We start from the raw sequence: 20,504 nt of genomic DNA, 5'->3' as shown, positions 1-20,504 counted from the left end.
GATGAGGGAGGGGGTATGAGGGAAAGACTGAAAATGTAGACTGTAAAACAGCATAAAGATCACTGCTGGTCTCCAAGAAAGCAGTCCTCCTAAATCCTCTCTTTTATCCTCCTCACATCCAATATCTAGTCACTTCCCACAGGGTGGACCAGAATGCTGGCTCTCAGGGTTGGGGGTTGGTGTAGGAGGAAAACAGAAGAGGGAGGAGAAGGAAAATCGAATGCCCAGTGAGAAGGGGCAGGAAGCACTAGCGGTGGCTCTGGGTAGGGATCACTGATGAGGGGGCCACCCCTGTCTTAAACAGCCACATCTTTTTGTTATCTCAGAGTGGAAAAACTCCCATTCTGAGTAGTTTGACCACAAAGCACACTGGAATTTCATTGGTGGGTGGTAGAAGAGGGAGGAAGTAAGGCTAATGGATGGGTGGGGGCAGGATGCTGATTTGGTGTCCATAAGATGTGGCCACTTCAGCTTGACTCAGAGCAACATTAATATCCTGGGGCCCCTCTCCCAGAGCAGAAGAAGATGAGTGGCACAAGCTAGGGTAGGAGTCAGGTCTGCAGGGTGCATTGCTGGAAAACTGACTGGATGAGCATGCAGGGCTTCCAGTTTATCATCAAATGTGCAATATTCTTCAGCAACGCCCCACCCCTTGTGAAGGAAATGAGCGTCAGATCACCTTATTCCAGAACTGGATCCTTCTGAAACCCTATGTATCAGGAAACCATTCAGTAGTTAACACTAGGAACCTCTGAGCTGAGTATTCAGAAATACCAGGTATGCTGAGGGCAAGTACCTGACAGCCAGTCTTAGTCTTCTATGCTGTATAGCTCTTATTGTATTTGTTCTTAAATAATGTACAATCTGTTCAGACCATTTTCCCATCTCTGTTATAAATTCCTGGAGATCAGTCTCCATGGTTTCCTCATTTTCGCTTTACTCTGCAGTGCCCTGCATATATCAGGCACTCCTGCAAATGCTCAAGGCTGAAAAATCTGCTAGGGCCACCACATTCCACACTCCTTAGCCCTGCCTACATCATTCCGCTTAAATTTTGTGAGCAGTTGAGAAAATGACCCCCGTGTTTCCTTTGGCCAGAAGCAATTGGTATTGCAAAATTAAGTTGTTACTTTGGAATTGGTCTGCAGCTGTTTGCATGTGGATATTGAAAGGAGTGGTAGCCTTTATAATTGTTAGGGCAAAGAAGGATTCTGTTCTGAGCTGACTCATCAAGTGCCTTGACCTCTTAGGTTTCCATCTTCCTCCTTAGGAAAATAGAAAACTGAGTTTCCAGGTTTGCAAACAGTCCAAACCTGACACTGAAGAAGGAATCATTTTCCAAAAAGAAAATAATAGAGTAAAAATCCAGAAAAAATTAGCAGCTCATTTTGATTTCCTTCTGACTGCTTCAGTGCGTATGAATTTACCTTCCCCAAAGGAAACTTCAAACAATGCTGTGTTTTAGGATCACGCTTCCTTTCCTCCTCTTACCCCTAGGTGGCAGCAGGAAGCAGAAAAACCTGCATGAGCATAAAGCCCACATCCTTCTGTTGAGGGGCTGTGTTCTTGAGTTGGGTCTTAGGGTCATGTTTTGCTTATACCTCTGCCCTATGGTTGCATTTACTGAGCATTCCTGTTTTTCTAAGCTAACTTAAGTACCCACGTATGTATATAAAGAAATAGCTAGGATTTATAGAGCACTATGCAGTCAGCTTTAAGTTAAGAAATAAAATCTTGAAGGGGAAAGGTTGGAGCATTAAAATTGTAATTTGGGGTTGATAAAATTGCTCTCCTTGTTTTCTTGCTTGTTGCACGTTTGTGTCTGCAGATAGATTGGCCCTGAGAGCTAATGCTCATGGGCCACACCCACTACCCTCAGGTACTTCTGTACTCAGGCTCCTAGGGAAGGTGTGGTGGGTCATTGTAGCCCTTCTCTGCAGCAGAGGACAGCAGCACAGTGTCCTATGCTACTCTCTGACTCTTCTGAAATCCATTTAACCATAATAGTGAAAGCTGTTATTTGGAACATTGTAAAAAGCACAGTACCGATGCTTTGGGCCAGTTGGGGGAAGGGATGGAATATCAGTGGGGGATGAAGGACAAAAATGTAACAGAAGTAAACATAGGAAAAGAGCAGCCATGAATAGAGGCCAAGTGTAGGTGTGTCTATTAGTGGAGGAATTGTGTCCTGGCTGTTGAAAATGAGGCTGGGGAAGAAAGATACTGCCTTTTCTCTTCCCCACCCCTACTGTTATGTTCTTTCCATGAAACTCCTGCCTTTGGACTCTCAGAGTGCTTGTTGCTCTACTTCTTGCATAGGGCATTTGTCTTAGTCTGTAGCCACATCCATGTATGTCCTGTATCCTAGAAGATTGGAAGCCCGTGAAGAGATAGACCACCTCATCTGTCTTGATATCCCACAGCACTTGTCCCTGACACATGATAGACTCCTTTTTTTTTTGTCTTTTCTAGGGATGCACCCATGGCATATGGAGGTTCCCAGGCTAGGGGTCTAATCAGAGCTGTAGCCACTGGCCTATGCCAGAGCCGCAGCAGCTTGGGATCCGAGCCACGTCTGCTACCTATACCACAGCTCATGGCAACAATGGATTCTTAACCCACTGAGCAAGGCCAGGGATCAGACCCGAAACCTCATGGTTCCTAGTTGGATTCGTTAACCACTGAGCCACACCGGGAACTCCCATGATAGACTCTTAATAAGGTTAGTTGAACAAATCTGGTTGAGGACAACACAGGGAAGTATGTGACAGTGCCAGATGTGACTGTGTTAAAATTAACGGTCTTGTTAAGAAGTGGTAGGGTTTGTGAGGGCTGGTGACTGGGTGCAGGGGATTAGAAGATGCTCGGTAGTGGCGGGGAGGAGAGTGGGACAAAAGCCAAAAGGCAGAAGTCTGCAAAGCATATGAGGAAGCAGCCTAGCCTGGAAAGAAGGGGTGGAGCCAGGCAAGGGCACCTAGAAAGGCTGAGAAGGACATGAAAATGCCCGTGCACTGAGCTGGAGGCCTGGAGCTTGTGATCAGCCTCAAGCAAGGCCTGAGAAAAAGTCTGTACTAGCCAAATTTCCTTCAGCTGAAAGCAACAGAAATCCAAGTTAAACTGGTTTAAACACAAGGAGGGATTTATTTGTTCCCGTAAGTGAAAAGTCCAGGGGGATGGCTGGTTTTGGGTATAACCTAGATCTAGGACTCAAATGGTGGCTTCAAGAGTATGTATGTATCTTCTGGCTCTTACTGGCTCCATTCTCAGGCATATCCTCAGATTAGATGACTGTGGGCTCTATCAGGCTTGTGTCCTACAAAAAAAGCTGCAAAAGTCCAGGGACTGACGGGTTGACTGCAGCTGGGTTGCTTTCCCATAGTTGAGCTAGTCCTGACTCAGGCGAGGCCACAGGACCTGAGGGAGGGAGAGACAGCCCTGGAGGGGAAATGAGAGTTTGTTCCCAGAAGTGGGGGGTAAACTGGGCAAACAAGATCTGCAGAGGATTCAGGACCCTGGTTTAAGTCACCCTTAGAAGCAGAGGGGCCTCATATGTGGTGTTGTATTCATAAGTCACTCTTTTTTTGTGTTTTTCAGCATCTCCATGATACAGTGAAGAGGAATCTTGATAGTGCCACGTCCCCTCAGAATGGTGATCAACAGAATGGCTATGGAGACCTCTTTCCTGGGCATAAGAAGACCCGCCGGGAGGCCCCTCTGGGAGTAGCTGTGTCTTCCAATGGCCTGCCTCCTGCCTCCCCCCTTGGTCAGCCTGACAAGCCTGGCACAGATGCCCTGCAAGCCAGCGGAAAGCACTCACTGGGGCTGGACTCTATTAGCAAGAAGTGTCTGGCAGACTCAAGCCTCCACCCAAATGGAGGCAACAACCCTGGTGAGTCATTTCCCCTGAGCCGGAATAAAGAACTGAAGCAGGAGCCGGTGGATGACCTGCCTTGCATGATCCCAGGGGCTGGAGGCTCCATATCTCAAAGCAACCTCATGCCTGACCTCAACCTTAACGAGCAGGAGTGGAAAGAGCTCATCGAGGAGCTGAACAGGTCAGTGCCCGATGAAGACATGAAGGATCTCTTTAATGAGGACTTTGAAGAGAAGAAGGATCCAGAGTCTTCTGGTTCTGCTACACAGACCCCTTTGGCACAGGACATTAATATTAAGACAGAATTCTCTCCAGCAGCCTTTGAACAAGAACAGTTAGGCTCTCCACAAGTGAGGGCTGGGTCTGCAGGACAGACCTTTATGGGGCCTTCATCTGGCCCTGTGAGCACAGATTCAGCCAGCCTAGGGGGCTCTCAGCCTCTGTTCCACGCCTCTGGTCAGCCTGGGGTGGACAGTCCCAGTCCTAACCTGATGCCGGCATCAGCTCAGGCCCAGAATGCACAAAGAGCCCTCTCCAGTGTGGTGTTGCCTAGCCAGGGCCCTGCCGGGGGCTCAGAACTGTCCTCTGCCCACCAGCTCCAGCAGATCGCTGCCAAGCAGAAGCGCGAGCAGATGCTCCAGAATCCACAGCAGACTGCCCCAGCACCAGGTCCAGGCCAGATGTCCACATGGCAGCAGACAGGCCCCTCCCACAGCCCTTTAAATGTCCCTTATCCCATGGAGAAGCCTGCCAGCCCTCCCAGTTACAAACAAGACTTCAGCAATTCCAAATTGCTCATGATGCCCAGTGTGAACAAGAGCTCCCCTCGGCCCGGAGGCCCCTACCTCCAGCCCAGCCATGTGAACCTTCTGAGTCACCAGCCACCGAGTAACTTGGGTCAGAATGCTGTGGCTAGCCAAGGGTCAGTGCTAGACTACGGCAATACCAAACCCCTTTCTCACTACAAAGCCGACTGTGGGCAAGGCAGTCCTGGGGCTGGTCAGAGCAAGCCGGCCCTGATGGCTTATCTTCCCCAGCAGCTGCCTCATCTGAACAATGAGCAGAACTCCTTATTTCTGATGAAACCAAAGCCAGGAAATATGCCCTTCCGATCACTGGTTCCACCTAGCCAGGTGAGCACAGGACTGGCTCTCTTACTCTTCGTTCACTTCTGTCCATCATGTTACCAAGTTCTAGGTGATTGGGGCACAAAGTGAGGGAGGGAGTGGCTACTTTCAACCTTTGACTCCCTTGGGAGTGAAAATTGATCAAGCCAACCAAGATTGATTCTTTGGGGGGGGCACGATTGCAGCATGCAGAAGTTCCCAGGCCAGGGATCAAAGTCTGTGCCACAGCAGTGACAGTGCTGGATCCTTAACTGCTAGGTTGCCAGGAAACTCCAGGATTGATTTCCTTTTTTTTTTTTGTCTTTTGAGGGCCACACCCACAACATATGGAGGTTCCCAGGCTAGGGGTCCAATTGGAGCTATTGTCGCCAGCCTGCACCAGAGCCACAGCAATGCCAGATCCGAGCTGAGTCTGCAACCTACACCACAGCTCACAGCAACGTCAGATCCTTAACCCACTGAGCAAGGCCAGGGATTGAACCCGCAACCTCATGGTTCCTAGTCTGATTCATTTCTGCTGAGACATGATGGGAACTCCCAGGATTGATTCTTAATAAACAAAAATAGGATAAAATCCCCTAGTACAACTTGGTTTTAACTGCATACAGGATTGAGGAATCCCCTGCACTTAGTCTAGTCTCTCTTTCATGCCATATGACTTAAGTATTTAAGCAGGTAAAGATCACATTTATGAGTTCCCGTCATGGCTTAGTGGAAACAAATCAGACTAGGAACCATGAGGTTGTGGGTTTGATCCCTGGCCTTGCCCAGTGCATTAAAGATCCAGCATTGCCATGAGCTGTGGTGTAGGTCACAGACGCAGCTTGGATCTGGTGTTGCTGTGGCATTGGTGCATAGGCCAGTGGCTACAGGTCCAGTTGGACCCCTAGCTAGCCTGGCAACCTCCATATGCTGTGAGTGCAGCCCTAAAAAACAAAAAACAAAAAAAAACAAAAAAGGAGATCACATTTAATGTCTTCCTCACGGACTCTTCTTTGGTTTTTGGTTTTTTGGTTTTTGGTTTTTGGTTTTTTTTAAACCACCTTTCAGATCTGTATTTTCAAAATACAGTACATTTTAGGTGAGTGGCTGCTTCCTAACACATCTGATAAACTCTATAGTTATTTAGGCAAGACACTCAAGCCTGACAGAATCACATGGCTCTGTAGGGTGGAGAATGGTCAAGTACCATTTTTATCATGATCATTAGTTGCATTTCTACTCACGTTCAAATATGTTCTAAAATGTCACCTCCCTGGAAGCCTTCTCATGGCGTGGGCTTGTATAATAGTAAACAGAGTGTTCTCATACTTCCTCAAAGTTTAAATGATGCCAACTTGCTTTTTTCACACCACAGTGTGTCCTGGACTTTCTTCCACATCAGGATATGTAGATCCATTGTTTTTTTGTTTGTTTGTTTTTGTTTTTTTCCCATTTTAGGGTCCTACCTCTGGCATATGGAAGTTCCCAGGCTAGGGGTCAAGTCATGGCTGTGGTTGCCAGCCTACCCAACAGCCATAGCAACGTGGGATCTGAGCTGCATCTGCAACCTATGCTGATCTTAACCCACTGATTGAGGCCAGGGATCAAACCTGCATTCTCATGGATACTAGTCAGATAGTTAACCCACTGAGCAACAACAGGAACTCCCCCATTGATACTTTTTAACAGTTGTGTGACAGCGGTTGTGTCACATGAAGTTTTGTGGCTATATTGCGTTGTCTCCTATTTTTCACTACTGAAAATAAGCCTGCAGTGAATATCTTTGTGTATTTGTAGCACACTCTAAATCTTTAAAAATTAAAAAACTTAGGGGAGTTCCCATCATGGCTTAACGGTAACAAACCCCACTAGTATCCATGAGGATTTGAGTTTGATCCCTGGCCTTGCTCAGTGGATTAAGGATCCAGCATTGCTGTGGGCTGTGGTGTAGGTTGCAGACTCGGCTTGGGTCCCACGTTGCTATGGCTGTTGGGTAGGCTGACAGCTCCAGCTCCAGTTCAGCCCCTAGCCTGGGATCTTCCATATGCCTCAGGTGCAGTCCTAAAAAGACCCCCCCCCAAAAAAAATTGGGGGAGTTCCCACCATGGTTCAGCAGTAACCAACCCAACTAATATCCTTGGGGACATGGGTACGATCCCTGACCTCACTCAGTGGGTTAAGGATCCGGTGTTGCTGTGAACTGTGATATAGGTTGCAGACTCGGTTCAGATCCCTGAGTTGCTCCGGCTGTGGCGTCGTAGGCTGACAGTTACAGCTTTAATTTGACTCCTAGCCTGGGTACAGGTACGTCCATGTGCCGCAGGTGAGGCCCTAAAAAGAAAAGCAAACAAAAACCCTGGGGAGTTACTGTTGTGGCACAACAGGATCAGCAGCACTGAGTCGCAGGTTTGGTCCCTGGCCCAGCACAGAAGATCTGGCATTTCCCCAACTGTGGATCAGTCCTAAAAAGACAAAAAAGAAAAAGAAAACCTTGCGGAGTTCCACGGTGGTCTGGTGGTTAGGACTGGTTGCTTTTACCACTGTGGCCTGGGTTCAATCCCTGGTCTAGGAACTGAGATCCTACATCAAGCTGCTGCTTGCTGTGGCAAAAAAAGGAAGGAAGGGTTCCTGTTGTGGCGCAGTAGTTAACGAATCTGACTAGGAACCATGAGGTTGTGGGTTCGGTCCCTGCCCTTGCTCAGTGGGTTGACGATCCGGCATTGCTGTGAGCTGTGGTGTAGGTTGCAGACGCGGCTCGGCGTAGGCCGGAGGCTACAGCTCCGATTCCACCCCTAGCCTGGGAACCTCCATATGCCGCGGGAGCGGCCCAAGAAATAGCAACAACAACAACAACAACAAAAAGACAAAAAAAAAAAAAGGAAGGAAGGAATTTAAAAACTCAGTGCTAGTAATATCATAAGGAAATTGACGTGTTCAGATAATAGAGTTTGTAAATGGGCACAGTGCTTTTGGAAAATGATGTAATGTTAAGTATTTTTCATAATAGCCAAAAACTGGATGCGTTGTAGGCATCTCTCAACAGAGAGAATGCATGTGTAAATGTTAATACTACTAATTTCAGCTACTAAACTGCTACACAGCTGCTAAGAGTGTCCTAAAGCAAGAGCAGCATAGTGATGACTGCCATTTCAGTAGTACTTTGCACCTCACAAGGCACTCTTGTAGTCCATAAGCCTCTGGTGATTGGGGTAAGGAGATTGTCTCAATCTGTCTGCTCTAATATTCAAATCTTATAAAGACTAAATATACAAGCATTTCCCTCATGGTTCGGCAAGTTAAGGATCTGGTATTGTCATTTCGGTGGCTCTGGCTACTGCTGTGGTACAGGTTCTGTCCCTGGCCCGGAAATTTCCATATGCCAAAGGTGTGACAACCCCCACCCCCGGGAAAAGAGGGTTAAATATGCAAATGAGTAAGGAGTGGAAAGAAAGCTCCAAAAGTTGAATCTTTTTTTTTTTTTTTTTTTTTTTTTTTGGTCCTTTTGCCATTTCTTGGGCCACTCTGGTGGCATATGGAGGTTCCCAGGCTAGGGATTGAATTGGAGCTGTAGCTGCCACCCTACACCAGGGTCACAACAACGAGGGATCCAAGCTGCGTCTGCAACCTACACCACAGCTCACAGCAATGCCAGATCCTTAACCCACTGAGTGAGGCCAGGGATCAAACCCGCAACCTCATGGTTCCTCATCGGATTCGTTAACCACTGAGCCACAACGGGAATTCATAAAAGTTGAATCTTTTTAAGTGAGAATTGCTTTTTGCTTTTTTCTTGGTTTAAGTAAAATTTCTCCTTTTATTTATTTATTTTTTTTTGTCTTTTTGTTTTTTTTTTGTTTTTGTTTTTGTTTTTTTGGGTTTTTTTGTCTTTTTGCTCCCACGGCATATGGAGGTTCCCAGGCTAGGGGTCTAATCGGAGCTGTAGCTGCCGGCCTACACCACAGCAACTCGGTATCTGAGCCACATCTGCAACCTACCCACAGCTCACGGCAACGCCGGATCCTTAACCCACTGAGCAAGACCAGGGATCAAACCCACAACCTCATGGTTCCTAGTCGGATTGGTTAACCACTGAGCCACGACGGGAACTCCCTAAAATTTCTCCTTTTAAATGTAAGTAATGATGTTGGAGTAGTATTGTGGTAACTCTTGTTACTCAAGATTTGATACTCAGGTTCTCTTGATACTCAGTATTTGAGTTGAGCTTGAATATCTGACAAATGCCAAGCAATCTCTTCCTAGGGAAATACTATACACAGGAGAACAAACCACGTAATTTCAGGCAGTTCAGGAACAGTGCTGCCACCAGGGGCCCAAGGTTTACACACCCAGAATGTAGCATTTCCGAAAACCAGAGCCCCTCCTCCTCTGGGGGCCCATCTGCACCCATGCATTCCAGTAAGGGAGCATTTAAAGCTACAGTTGCCACTGAACTATGTATGCATTTATACCAGCTTAAATGTAAGATCACATCTTTGAAACTGGTGAATCACGGGGAACAAAGCTAACACGCAACTGGTTCCTATTCACTGCTATGCCTGGGTGCTTTTGGTTTCCGGCCTAGCCCTGGAGGGTGGTTACACTGGAGTTACCTGCAGGAAAGCAGAGGCTTGCAGAGAAAGCCTTGAGCTAGGCTTTCACTGAGCAGAGCTCATCCCTCTGATTGGGGCTTAGTGTGTCCCACCTGACTCGAGATACCCCTCTCCTTTATCTGTGTTAACAGGAGCAGAATCCTCCCAACGTCCCTGTACCAACCCAGGCCGCCAGTGTGGGGACTCAGCCGCCTGCTGTGTCCGTGGCCAGCACTCACAGCAGCACCCCCTATCTCAGTAACCAGCAGCAGGCAGCTGTAATGAAGCAGCATCAGTTGCTCTTGGACCAACAGAAACAGAGGGAACAGCAACAAAAGCATTTGCAGCAACAGCAGTTTTTGCAAAGGCAGCAGCACCTTCTGGCAGAACAGGTAAAGAAGAAGGTGAAAGAAAATGCCCATCATCGCCTCCAATGTTTATCTGCCTCACAAGTCACTGCAGTGGCTGCAAACTCCACTGTGTGTGTATGTGGATTTGTGATTGTTTGCATGTCTAGTATTAGAGTATTTTGCCCTTTTTAAACCCATTTCCAGGAGTGTGAATTTCCCAGTGGTAGCCTGTGTCAGAGCAGCTTTTTGTCACTTAAGGGGAATTAATGAAGGCCAAATTTGTGGCTAAAACTGTATGTGTTGGGAACATTTTTCCTTGTCCCTTGTCAGTAGCTACCAAGGCACTGAGCTCTCTTATCCACCAATTTTCTGTAGGAGCCAGCTTTGTTTCAGCGATAGAATTTGCTGTAAGTCAGAACATAAAGCAGAGAAATGAAGACATTTCTGAGGTCCTGGGGTTCTAGAATCAGGAGTGACAAGCCCCTTCCTGGTCCTGCAGTTCACCAAGTGTAGTGTGTAGGTACGGAGGTTACAGGAGTTCTCAGGATTTTAAATTACATTCTTAAGACGTAAGAAAAGAACTAGCTACCCAGAGGATAAAATTGATTGAGAATGACTTTAAAACCCACATCACTGCCTCAGTTCTGCCATTTTTTGAATAACTTCTTTATTGGGATATCATTCACGTGACATACAATTCCCCCCTTTAAGGTGTACAGTTCTAATGGTTTTTAGTTTATTCACAATGCAACCATCACCACAGTGAGTTTTAGAACATTTTATCACCCAAAAGAAACCTTATACTTATTAAAAGTTATTCCCCCCATCTTCCCAAGCCTAGGCAACCTTTTTTTTTTTTTTTTTTTTTCCTTTTTCTGGCCACCCCGAGGCATATGGAGTTCCTAGGCCAGGGATCAGAGCCAAGCCACAGTTGTGACCTTGCCATAGCTGTGGCAATGCCAGATCTTTAACCCACAGTACTGAGCCAGGGATCGAACCTCCAATCCAGGGCACCAGAGACACTGCCAATTCCAGTGCACCACAGCTGGAACTCCTATTTTTTATCTTTATAAATTTGCCTATTTTGGATGTTACATATAAATGCATTCAAGGTTCATCCATGTTGTAGCATGTATCAGTACTTCATTCCTTTCTCTTGCTGAGTAGTATTTTGTTATATGAATATGCTGTACTTTATTTATCTGTTCATCAATTGGAAGACATTTTGGGAAGGTTGTTTCCCCTTTTTGTAGATAGGTTTTTAGTTCTCCTAAATGTATACCTGAGGATAGAATTACTGGGTCATATGGTAAGTCTTCACTTTAATCTTCTGAGGAACTATCAGACTATTTTCCAAAGCAGCTGTGCCATTTTGTATTCCCTCTGCAGTGTGGGGGGCTGTTTTCTCCACATCCTTGCCACTCTTATCTGTTTGGTTCAAGAAATTGTGGTAGGTGTGACTTTGATTTGCATTTCCCTGGTCTGCCAATCCTTTTTTTTTTTCTAACTGATATACCACCTTTTTTAAAAAAAAAGAAAAAAAAGAAGTTCCCACCGTGGCTCAGTGGTTAACGAATCTGACTAGGAACCATGAGGTTTTGGGTTCGATCCCTGGCCTCGATCAGTGGATTAAGGATCCAGCGTTGCTGTGAGCTGTGGTGTAGATTGCAGACTTGGCTCAGATCACGCATTGCTGTGGCTGTAGTGTAGGCCGGTGGCTACAGCTCCAATTTGACCCCTGGCCTGGGAACCTCCATATGCTGCAGATGTGGCCCTAGAAAAAGATTGGGGGGGGGAATCATTGCTTCTTGAATGACCCCATCCTTTTCTTTCATACTGTTTATTAAGACTCACCCAGGAGTTCCCATCATGGCCCAGCAGAAACAAACCAACTGGGAACAATGAGGTTGCAGGTTTGATCCCTGACCTTGCTCAGTGGGCTAAGGATTTGGCATTGCTGTGAGCTGTGGTGTAGGTCGAAGATGAGGCTCAGATCTGGTATTGCTGTGGCTGTGGCACAGGCCAGCAGCTATAGCTCCAATTGGACCCTGCCCTGTGAACCTCCCTATTCTGCAGGTGTGGCCCTAAAAAAAAAAGCAAGAAATATCCCCCAAAGTTCCCTTGTGACTCAGCTGGTTAAAAATGTGGCATTGTCACTGGAGCGGCTGGGGTTGCTCTTGTGACACAGGTTCATTCTCTGGCCCAGGAACTTCTGCATGCCACAGGCATGGCAAAAAAAATAAAAAGGATCCCCCAAATGAAATGATGAGCATCATATCTCTACAGGAATCCCTTTGGGTGACAAACCTGAACAGTTTAGTTCTTTCTAATCTAATGCTTTGTTTTTGTTTTATGTGGGTCTTTTTGTTTTGTTGTGTTGTTCTTGGCATTTTCTAGGAGAAACAGCAGTTTCAGCGCCATCTGACCCGCCCACCACCCCAGTATCAGGACCCAACACAGAGCACCTTCCCACAACAGGTTGGACAATTCACAGGTGAGAAACGTCTGAGGCGATGGAGTCGGGCAAGGAAGTCAGGCACTGGACAAAGCAGGTTATCAGTTCCACTCATGCTGAGTTCTGCTGCCTGCAAGCTTTATGCTGTAGATGCAAAGTGGATTTAAACTCGGTCCTGTAACTTCAGTCTACATAAGGAGCCTCACTTTCTGGTTACCCTACAGGTCAGGAGAAGAGAGTCATAGAGGGAGGCTGCTTTGGCTGGGTCCCTGCTCTATAATCTTTTTTCTTTTTTTTTTTTCTTTTTTTTTTTTTTTGGTCTTTTTGCTATTTCTTGGGCCGCTCCTGCGGCATATGGAGGTTCCCAGGCTAGGGGTCGAATCGGAGCTGTAGCCACGGGCCTACGCCAGAGCCACAGCAACGCGGGATCCAAGCCGCATCTGCAACCTACACCACAGCTCACGGCAACGTCGGATTGTTAACCCACTGAGAAAGGGCAGGGACCGAACCCACAACCTCATGGTTCCTAGTCGGATTCGTTAACCACTGCGCCAGGACGGGAACTCCTCTATAATCTTTTGAAGCAAGATCATTTCTAGTTGGAAGATAATTTTATCAATAGGAAGTGGTTTCTGTAATTCTTTTTTTTTAAATTACTCAATGAATTTTATTATATTTATAGTTGTACAGCAATCATCACATCCCAGTTTTATAGCATTTCCATCCCAAACCCCCAGCACATCCCCCCATCCCCAACCTGTCTCATTTGGAAACTATAAGTTTTTCAAAGTCTGTGAGTCAGTATCTGTTCTGCAAAGAAGTTCATTGTGTCCTTTTTTTAGATTCTACATGTAAGTGATAGCAGACTGACTTCACCTAGCATGATAATTTCTAGGTCCATCCATGTTGCTGCAGATGACATTATTTCTTTCCTTTTAATGGTTGAGTAATATTCCATTGTGTATATGTACCACATCTTCTCTCCTTCCCCCCCCCCCCTTTTCTAGGGCCATACCTGCGGCACATGGAGGTTCCCAGGCTAGGGGTCTTATCAGAGCTATAGCTGCTGGCCTATGCCAGAGGCACAGCAACGCAGGATCCAAGCCACATCTGTGATCTATACCACAGCTCACGGCAACACCAGATCCTTAACCCCCTGAGCAAGACCAGAGATCGAACCCACAACCTCATGGTTCCTAGTCGGATTCGTTAACCACTGAGCCACAACAGGAACTCCATGTACCACATTTTCTTTATTCATTCCTCTGTTGATGGACATTTAAGTTGTTTGCATGTCTCGGCTATTGTATATAGTGCCGCAATGAACACTGGAGTACATGTGTTTTTTCGAGTCATAGTTTTCTCTGGATATATGCCCAGGAGTGAGACTGCTGGATCAAATGATAGTTCTATTTTTAGTTTTCTGAGGAATCTCCATACTGTTTTCCACAGTGGTTGCACCAGTTTGCATTCCCACCAACAGTGTAATAGGGTTCCCTTTTCTCCACAGCCTCTCTAGCACTTAACTGTTTGTAGACTTTTTGATAATGGCCATTCTGGCTGGTGTAAAGTGTACCTCATAGTGGTTTTGACTTGCATTTCTCTAATAGTGATGTTGAACATCTTTTCATGTTTTTGGCCATCTGTTATGTCTTCTTTGGAGAATTGTCTGTTTAGATCTTCTGCCCATTTTTTGATGGGGTTGTTTTTTTTTTTGGTATTGAGCTGTAGGAGGTGTTTATTTTGTGTGTGTGTGTGTGTGTGTGTGTGTCTTTTTAGGGCTACACCTGTGACACATGGAGGTTCCCAGGCTAGGGGTCTAATCGGGCTGCAGCTGCCAGCCTACGCCAGAGTCACAGCAACTCGAGATCTGAGCCACATCTGCTACCTACACCACAGCTCACGGTAATGCCAGATACCCAACCCACTGAGCGAGGTCAGGGATGGAACCCACAACCTCATGGTTCCTAGTCAGATTCGTTTCTCCTGCACCACGATGGGAACTCCTAGGAGGTGTTTATAAATTTTGGAGATTAATCTCTTTTCTCTCGATTCATTTGTAAATATTTCTCCCATTCTGTGGGTTGTCTTTTCAGTTTTGTTTTTTTGTTTTTGTTTTTTGTCTTTTTAGGGCTGCACCTGGGGCATATAAAGGTTCCCAGGCTAGGGGTCTAATCAGAGCTGCCAGGCTACGCCAGAGCCATAGCAATGTGGGATCTGAGCTGTGTCTGTGACCTACACCACAGCTCACAGCAATGCCAGCTCCTTAACCCACTTAGTGAGGCCAGGGATGGAACTCACAACCTCGTGGTTCCTAGTCAGATTCGTTAACCACTGAGCCACAACAGGAACTCTGTCTTTTCGTTTTGTTTAGGTTTCCTTTGCTGTGCAGAAACCTTTATGTTTAATTAAGTCCCATTTGCTTATTTTTGGTTTTATTGTCATTACTGTAGGAGGTGGATCTGAGAAGATGTTGCTGTCAGAGAGTGTTTGGCCTGTGTTTTCCTCTAAGAGTCTTATAGTATCTGGTCTTATATTGAGGTCTTTAATTCATTTTGAGTTTATTTTTGTGTATGGTGTTAGGAAGTGTACTGATTTGATTCTTTTACATGCGGCTATCCAGTTTTCTCAGCACCACTTATTGAAGGGGCTGTCTTTTCTCCATTGTATATTCTTGCTTCCTTTGTCATAGATTAGTTGACTGTAGGTGTGTGGGTTTAATTCTGGGCTTTCTATCCTGTTCCACTGATTTATATTTCTGTCTTTTGTGCCAGTACCATACGGTCTTGATGACTGTAGCTTTGTAGTATAGTCTGAGGTCGAGGAGCCTAATTCCTCCAGTTCCATTTTTCTTCCTCAGGATGACTTTGGCTATTCTGGGTCTTTGGTGCCTCCAAACAAACTTTAAAATATTTTGTTCTAGTTCTGTGAAAAATGTCCTTGTTAATTTGATAGGGATTGCATTCAATCTGTATGTTGTCTTGAGTTGTATAGTCATTTTGACAATATTATTCCAGTCCAAGAGCATGGAGCACAGTATGTGTATGTCTTTCCATCTGTTTGTATCATCTTTGATTTCTTTCATCAGCAACTTAAACTTTTCAGTGTACAGGTCATTTGTCTCTTTAGGTAGGTTTATTATTCCTAAGTATTTTTTTCTTTTTGATGAGATGGTAAATGGGATTGTTTTCCTATTTTCACTTTGTGATCTTTTGTTGTTAGTATATAGAAATGCAGTTGATTTGTGTATTAATTTTGTATCCTGCAACTTTGCCAAATTCATTGATGAGCTCTAACAGTTTTCTGGTATCGTCTTTAAGATTTTCTAGGTATAGAATCCTGTCATCTGCAAATAGTGATAGTTTTACTTCTTCCTTTCCAATTTGGATTTCTTTTATTTATTTTTCTCCTCTGATTGCTGTGGCTAGAACTTCCAAAACTATGTTGAATAGTAGTGGTAAGAGCAGACATCCTTATCTTGTTCCTGATCTCAGCGGGAATTCTTTCAGCTTTTCATCATTGAAAATGACATTAGTTCTGGGTTTGTCAGTATATGACTTTTATTATGTTGAGATAGGTTCCCTCTTTGCCCACTTTCTGGAGGGTTCTTATCAGAAATGGGTGTTGGATTTCGTCAAAGGCTTTTTCTGCATCTATTGAGAGGATCATATGGTTTTTATTCTTCAGTTTGTTAATGTGGTATATCACACTTGATTGATTTGTGGATATTGATTTGTGGATATTGAATCATCCCTGGGATAATTCACATTTGATCATGATGTACAATCCTTTTAATGTATTGTTGGATTCGCTTTGTAGTATTTTGTTGAGGTTTGTGCATCTGTGTTCATCAGTGAAATTGACCTATAATTTTCTTTTTTTGTGGTATCTTTGTCTGGTGTTGGTATCAGGGTGATTGATGGTGGCCTCATAGAATGAGTTTGGGAGTGTTCCTTCCTCTGCAATTTTTTGGAATAGTTTGATAGAATTCACCTGTCAAGCCATCTAGTCCTGGACTTTGGTTTGTTGGAAGTTTTTTTAATCACAGTTTCAGTTTCATCACTGTGATTGGTCCATTCATCTTTTCTATTTCGTCTTGATTTAGTCTTGGAAGATTGTACTTTTCTAAGAATTTGTCCATTTCTTCTGGGCTGGCCGTTTTATTGGCATATAGTTGCATGTAGTAGTCTCTTATGATCCTTTGTATTTCTGTGATGTCTATTGCAGCTTCTCCTTTTTCATTTCTAATTTTATTGATTTTGAATCCTCTGTCTTTTTTTCTTGATGAGTCTAGCTAAGGGTTTATCAATTTTGTTGATCCTTTCAAAGAAACAGCTTTTCATTTCATTGATCTTTTCTATGGTTTTCTTCGTTTTCTATTTCATTTATTCTACTCTGATCTTACTGATTTCTTTCCTTCTGCTAACTTCAGGTCTTGTCTGTTCTTCTCTCTCTAGCTGCTTTAAATGCAAAGTTAGGTTGTTTTTTTGAGCTTTTTCTTGTGTGCTGAGGTAGCCTTGTATTCCTGTAAATTTCCTGCTTAGAACTGCTTTTGCTGCATCCCATAGCTTTTGGAGTGTCGTATCTTTGTTGTCAATTGCTTCTAGGTATTTTTTAATTTCCTCTTTGGTTTCTTCAGTGATCCATTGGTTGTTTAGTAGCATGTTGTTTAGTCTCCATGTGTTTGTGTTTTTTGCAGTTTTTTCTTATTGTTGATTTCCAGTCATATAGCATTGTGGTCAGAAGAGATGCTAGATATGATTTCAGTTTTCTTAAAGTAACCAAGGCTTGATTTGTGGTCCAGGATGTGATTAATCTTAAAGAATGTTCCGTGTGCACTTGAGAAGAATGTTTATTATGCTGCTTTTGGATGGAATATTCTATAAATATCTATTAAGTCCATCTGGTCTAATGCTTCATTTAGGGCCTGTGTTTCCTTGTTGATTTTCTGTCTGGTTGATCTGTCCATTGCTGTAAGTGGAGTGTTAAAGTCCCCTGCTATTATTGTGTTAGTGTCAATTTCCCCTTTTAAGGTTGTTAGAAATTGCCTTATATTATTGAGGTGATCCTATGTTGGGTGCATATATATTTACAATTGTTATGTCTTCTTCTTGGATTGATCTTTTTTTTTTTTTTTTTTTGTCTTTTTTGTCTTTTTTTTTGTCTGTTGTTGTTGTTGATGTTGTTGTTGCTGTTGTTGCTATTTCTTGGGCCGCTCCCGCGGCATATGGAGGTTCCCAGGCTAGGGGTTGAATCGGAGCTGTAGCCACCGGCCTACGCCAGAGCCACAGCAATGCGGGATCCGAGCCGCGTCTGCAACCTACACCACAGCTCACGGCAACGCCGGATCGTTAACCCACTGAGCAAGGGCAGGGACTGAACCCGCAACCTCATGGTTCCTAGTCGGATTCGTTAACCACTCCGCCACGACGGGAACTCCTGATCTTTTGATCATTATGTAATGTCTCTTAAAGTATTCTTCATTTTAAGGTCTGTTTTGTCTGATATGAATATTGCTACTCCAGCTTTCTTTTGATTCCCGTTAGCATGGAATATTTTCTTCCATCCTCTCACTTTCAATTTGTATGTGTCCCTAGAAGTGAAGTGGGTCTCTTGAAGACAGCATGTATATGGGTCTTGTTTTTGTATCCATTCAGCCAATCTCTTTCTTTTGGTTGGGACATTTAGTCCATTTACATTTAAGGTAATAGTGATATGTATTTCTTATTGCCATTTTGTTAACTGTTTTGGATTTGTTTTTGTAGCTCTTTTTTCTTCTCTTCTCTTGTTCTCTCCTCTTGTGGTTTGATGACTATCTTTAGTGCTGTCTTTTTTTTTTTTTTTTTTTTTTTGTCTTTTTTCTTGAGCCGCTCCCATGGCATATGGAGGTTCCCAGGCTAGGGGTCTAATGGGAACTGTAGCTGCTGGCCTGCACCAGAGCCACAGCAACGCAGGATCCGAGCCACATCTGCGACCCACACCATAGCTCACGGCAGCGCCAGATCCTTAACCACTGAGCAAGGCTAGGGATCGAACCCACAACCTCATGGTTCCTAGTCAAATTCGTTAACCACTGTGCCATGACGGGAGCTCCTTTAGTATTGTCTTTGAGTTGATTTTTATTTGTGTATCAATTGTAGATTTTTGGTTAGGAAGTTTTGATATAGGAGACTATATATATACGAGATTAAGTTGTTTCTTAATTGCAGGTGCATCTCCATTGTCCTGCATTTGTACCCTTCTCTTACAATTTCTGATATTGGTAGCATATTTGAGCGTGGATAATTTCCTACCTTTACTGTATATATGCCTTTACTGGTGAGCCTTGTTATTTGTGTATTTTTGTTTCCAGTTGTCACCTTTTCTTTTCTGCCTAGAGAAGTTCCTTTAGTATTTGTCATAAAGCTGGTTTAGTGTTGTTGAATTCTTTTAGCTTTTGCTTACCTGAACGCTTTTGATTTCTCCTTCAAATCTGAATGAGAGTAGTTCCCATTGTGGTGTAGCAGAAACGAATCCAACTAGGAACCATAAGGTTGCAGGTTCAATCCCTGGCCTTGCTCAGTGGGTTAAGGATCTGGCATTGCTGTGAGCTGTGGCATAGGTCACAGACACGGCTCGGATCCTGTGTTGCTGTAGCTCTGGCATAAGCCAGCAGCCACAGCTCCAGTTTGACCCCTAGCCTGGGAACCTCCATGTGCGGTGGGTGTGGCCTTAAAAAGAAAAAAAGAAAATCTGAATGAGAGCCTTCCTTGCTGGGTAGAGTAATCTTGATTGGAGGTTTTTCCCCCTTTCATCACTTTAAGAATATCATGCCACTCCCCTCTGGCCTGCAGAATTTCTGCTGAAAAATCTTCCGATAACCTTATTGGTTCCCTTGTATGTTATTTGTTTCTTTTCTCTATCTGCTTTCAGTATTTTCTTTGTCTTTAATTTTGGTCAGTTTGATTTAATATGTGTCTCGGGGTGTTCCACCTTGGGTTTATTTTATATGGTATTCATTGTGCTTCCTGGATTTGAATGAGTGGTTCCTTTCCCATGTTAGGGAAGTTTTTGGCTATATCTCTTCAAGTATTTTTTCTGTCCCTTTCTCTCTCTTCTCCTTCTGTCACCAATCCTATAATACCAGGTGTTGGTGTGCTTAACATTGTCCCAGAGTTCTCTTAGACTGTCTTCATTTCTTTTCAGTCTTTTTTCTCTTTTCTGTTCCACATGAGTGATTTCCACTAGTCTGTCCTCCACCTTGCTTATTTGTTCTTCTGCCTCCCATATTCTGCTGCTGGTTGCTTCTAAAGAATTTTTATTTCAGTTATTGTATTTTGCATCTCTGCTTAAGTTTTAAATCGTATATTTCTTTGCTCAGTGTTTGCTGTAAATTATTTCTCTTTGCCTCCAGTTTATTTCCAGTGTCTTGCATCATCTTCACTATGATCAATCTGAAGTCTTTTTCCTGGATGCTGATAATCTCTGGATCATTTAGCTGTTCTTTTTTTCTTGTTCCCTTATCTGAGTTATAGTTCTCTGCCTTTTCAGTTTTATAGGTTTTTGGTGTCCTCTCCTTTTTGCAGACAATAGAGTTGTAGCCTCTCTTGCTTCTGCTGTCCTCCCCCTTGTGGCTGAAGTTGGGGGGGGGGGGCTTGCTGTAGGCTTCCTGATGGGAGGGACTAGTGCCTGCCCACTGGGAGGTGGGGCCTATTCTTAACCCTCTGGTGGGTGGGCTTTATCTCTGTGAGATTAGAGGCTGCTGTGTGCCTCGAGGGTATTTAGACAGCCTGTTTACTGACAGGTGTTATTGTGATCCCTCCTGGGATTATTGTTTGGCCTGGGGCTTCTCAGCCCTGATGGGCGGGGCCTGATTTTACCAAAATGGCCATCTCTAGAGGAACACATGCTGATGATTATTCCAGAGAACTTTGCCTCCAATGTCCTTCCCCGAAAATGAGCCACAGTCACCCCGTTTTCCTAGGAGATCCTCCAAGAACTGCAGTCAGGTCAAGTCCAACTCAGATTCCTCTGGAACCTTTACTTTGCCCTGGGACCCAGTGCACACAAAAGTCTGTGTGTGCCTTTCAAGAATGGGGTCTCTGTTTCCCCCAGTCCTGTGGAGCACCTGTGCACAAGCCCCACTGG

At 44.5% G+C, this 20,504-nt stretch overlaps 1 protein-coding gene across 1 annotated transcript in view; it reads left to right on the top strand.

The window, feature by feature from the left end:
• MAML1 (mastermind like transcriptional coactivator 1) overlaps positions 1–20,504 on the top strand; it is a 57,976-nt gene that overhangs the window by 32,297 nt on the left and 5,175 nt on the right. The window contains exons 2-4 of the mRNA XM_003123646.5: positions 3,595–5,007; positions 9,725–9,964; positions 12,320–12,416. Of these exons, the coding sequence (XP_003123694.2) occupies positions 3,595–5,007; positions 9,725–9,964; positions 12,320–12,416 (1,750 nt within the window). The remainder of the gene's footprint in view (positions 1–3,594; positions 5,008–9,724; positions 9,965–12,319; positions 12,417–20,504) is intronic.

This window comes from Sus scrofa, chromosome 2, assembly GCF_000003025.6.
Source record: "Sus scrofa isolate TJ Tabasco breed Duroc chromosome 2, Sscrofa11.1, whole genome shotgun sequence".
Lineage (NCBI taxonomy): Eukaryota > Metazoa > Chordata > Mammalia > Artiodactyla > Suidae > Sus > Sus scrofa.
Note: the sequence above shows the minus strand (reverse complement) of the source record. Positions and strands in the feature narration are given on the sequence as shown.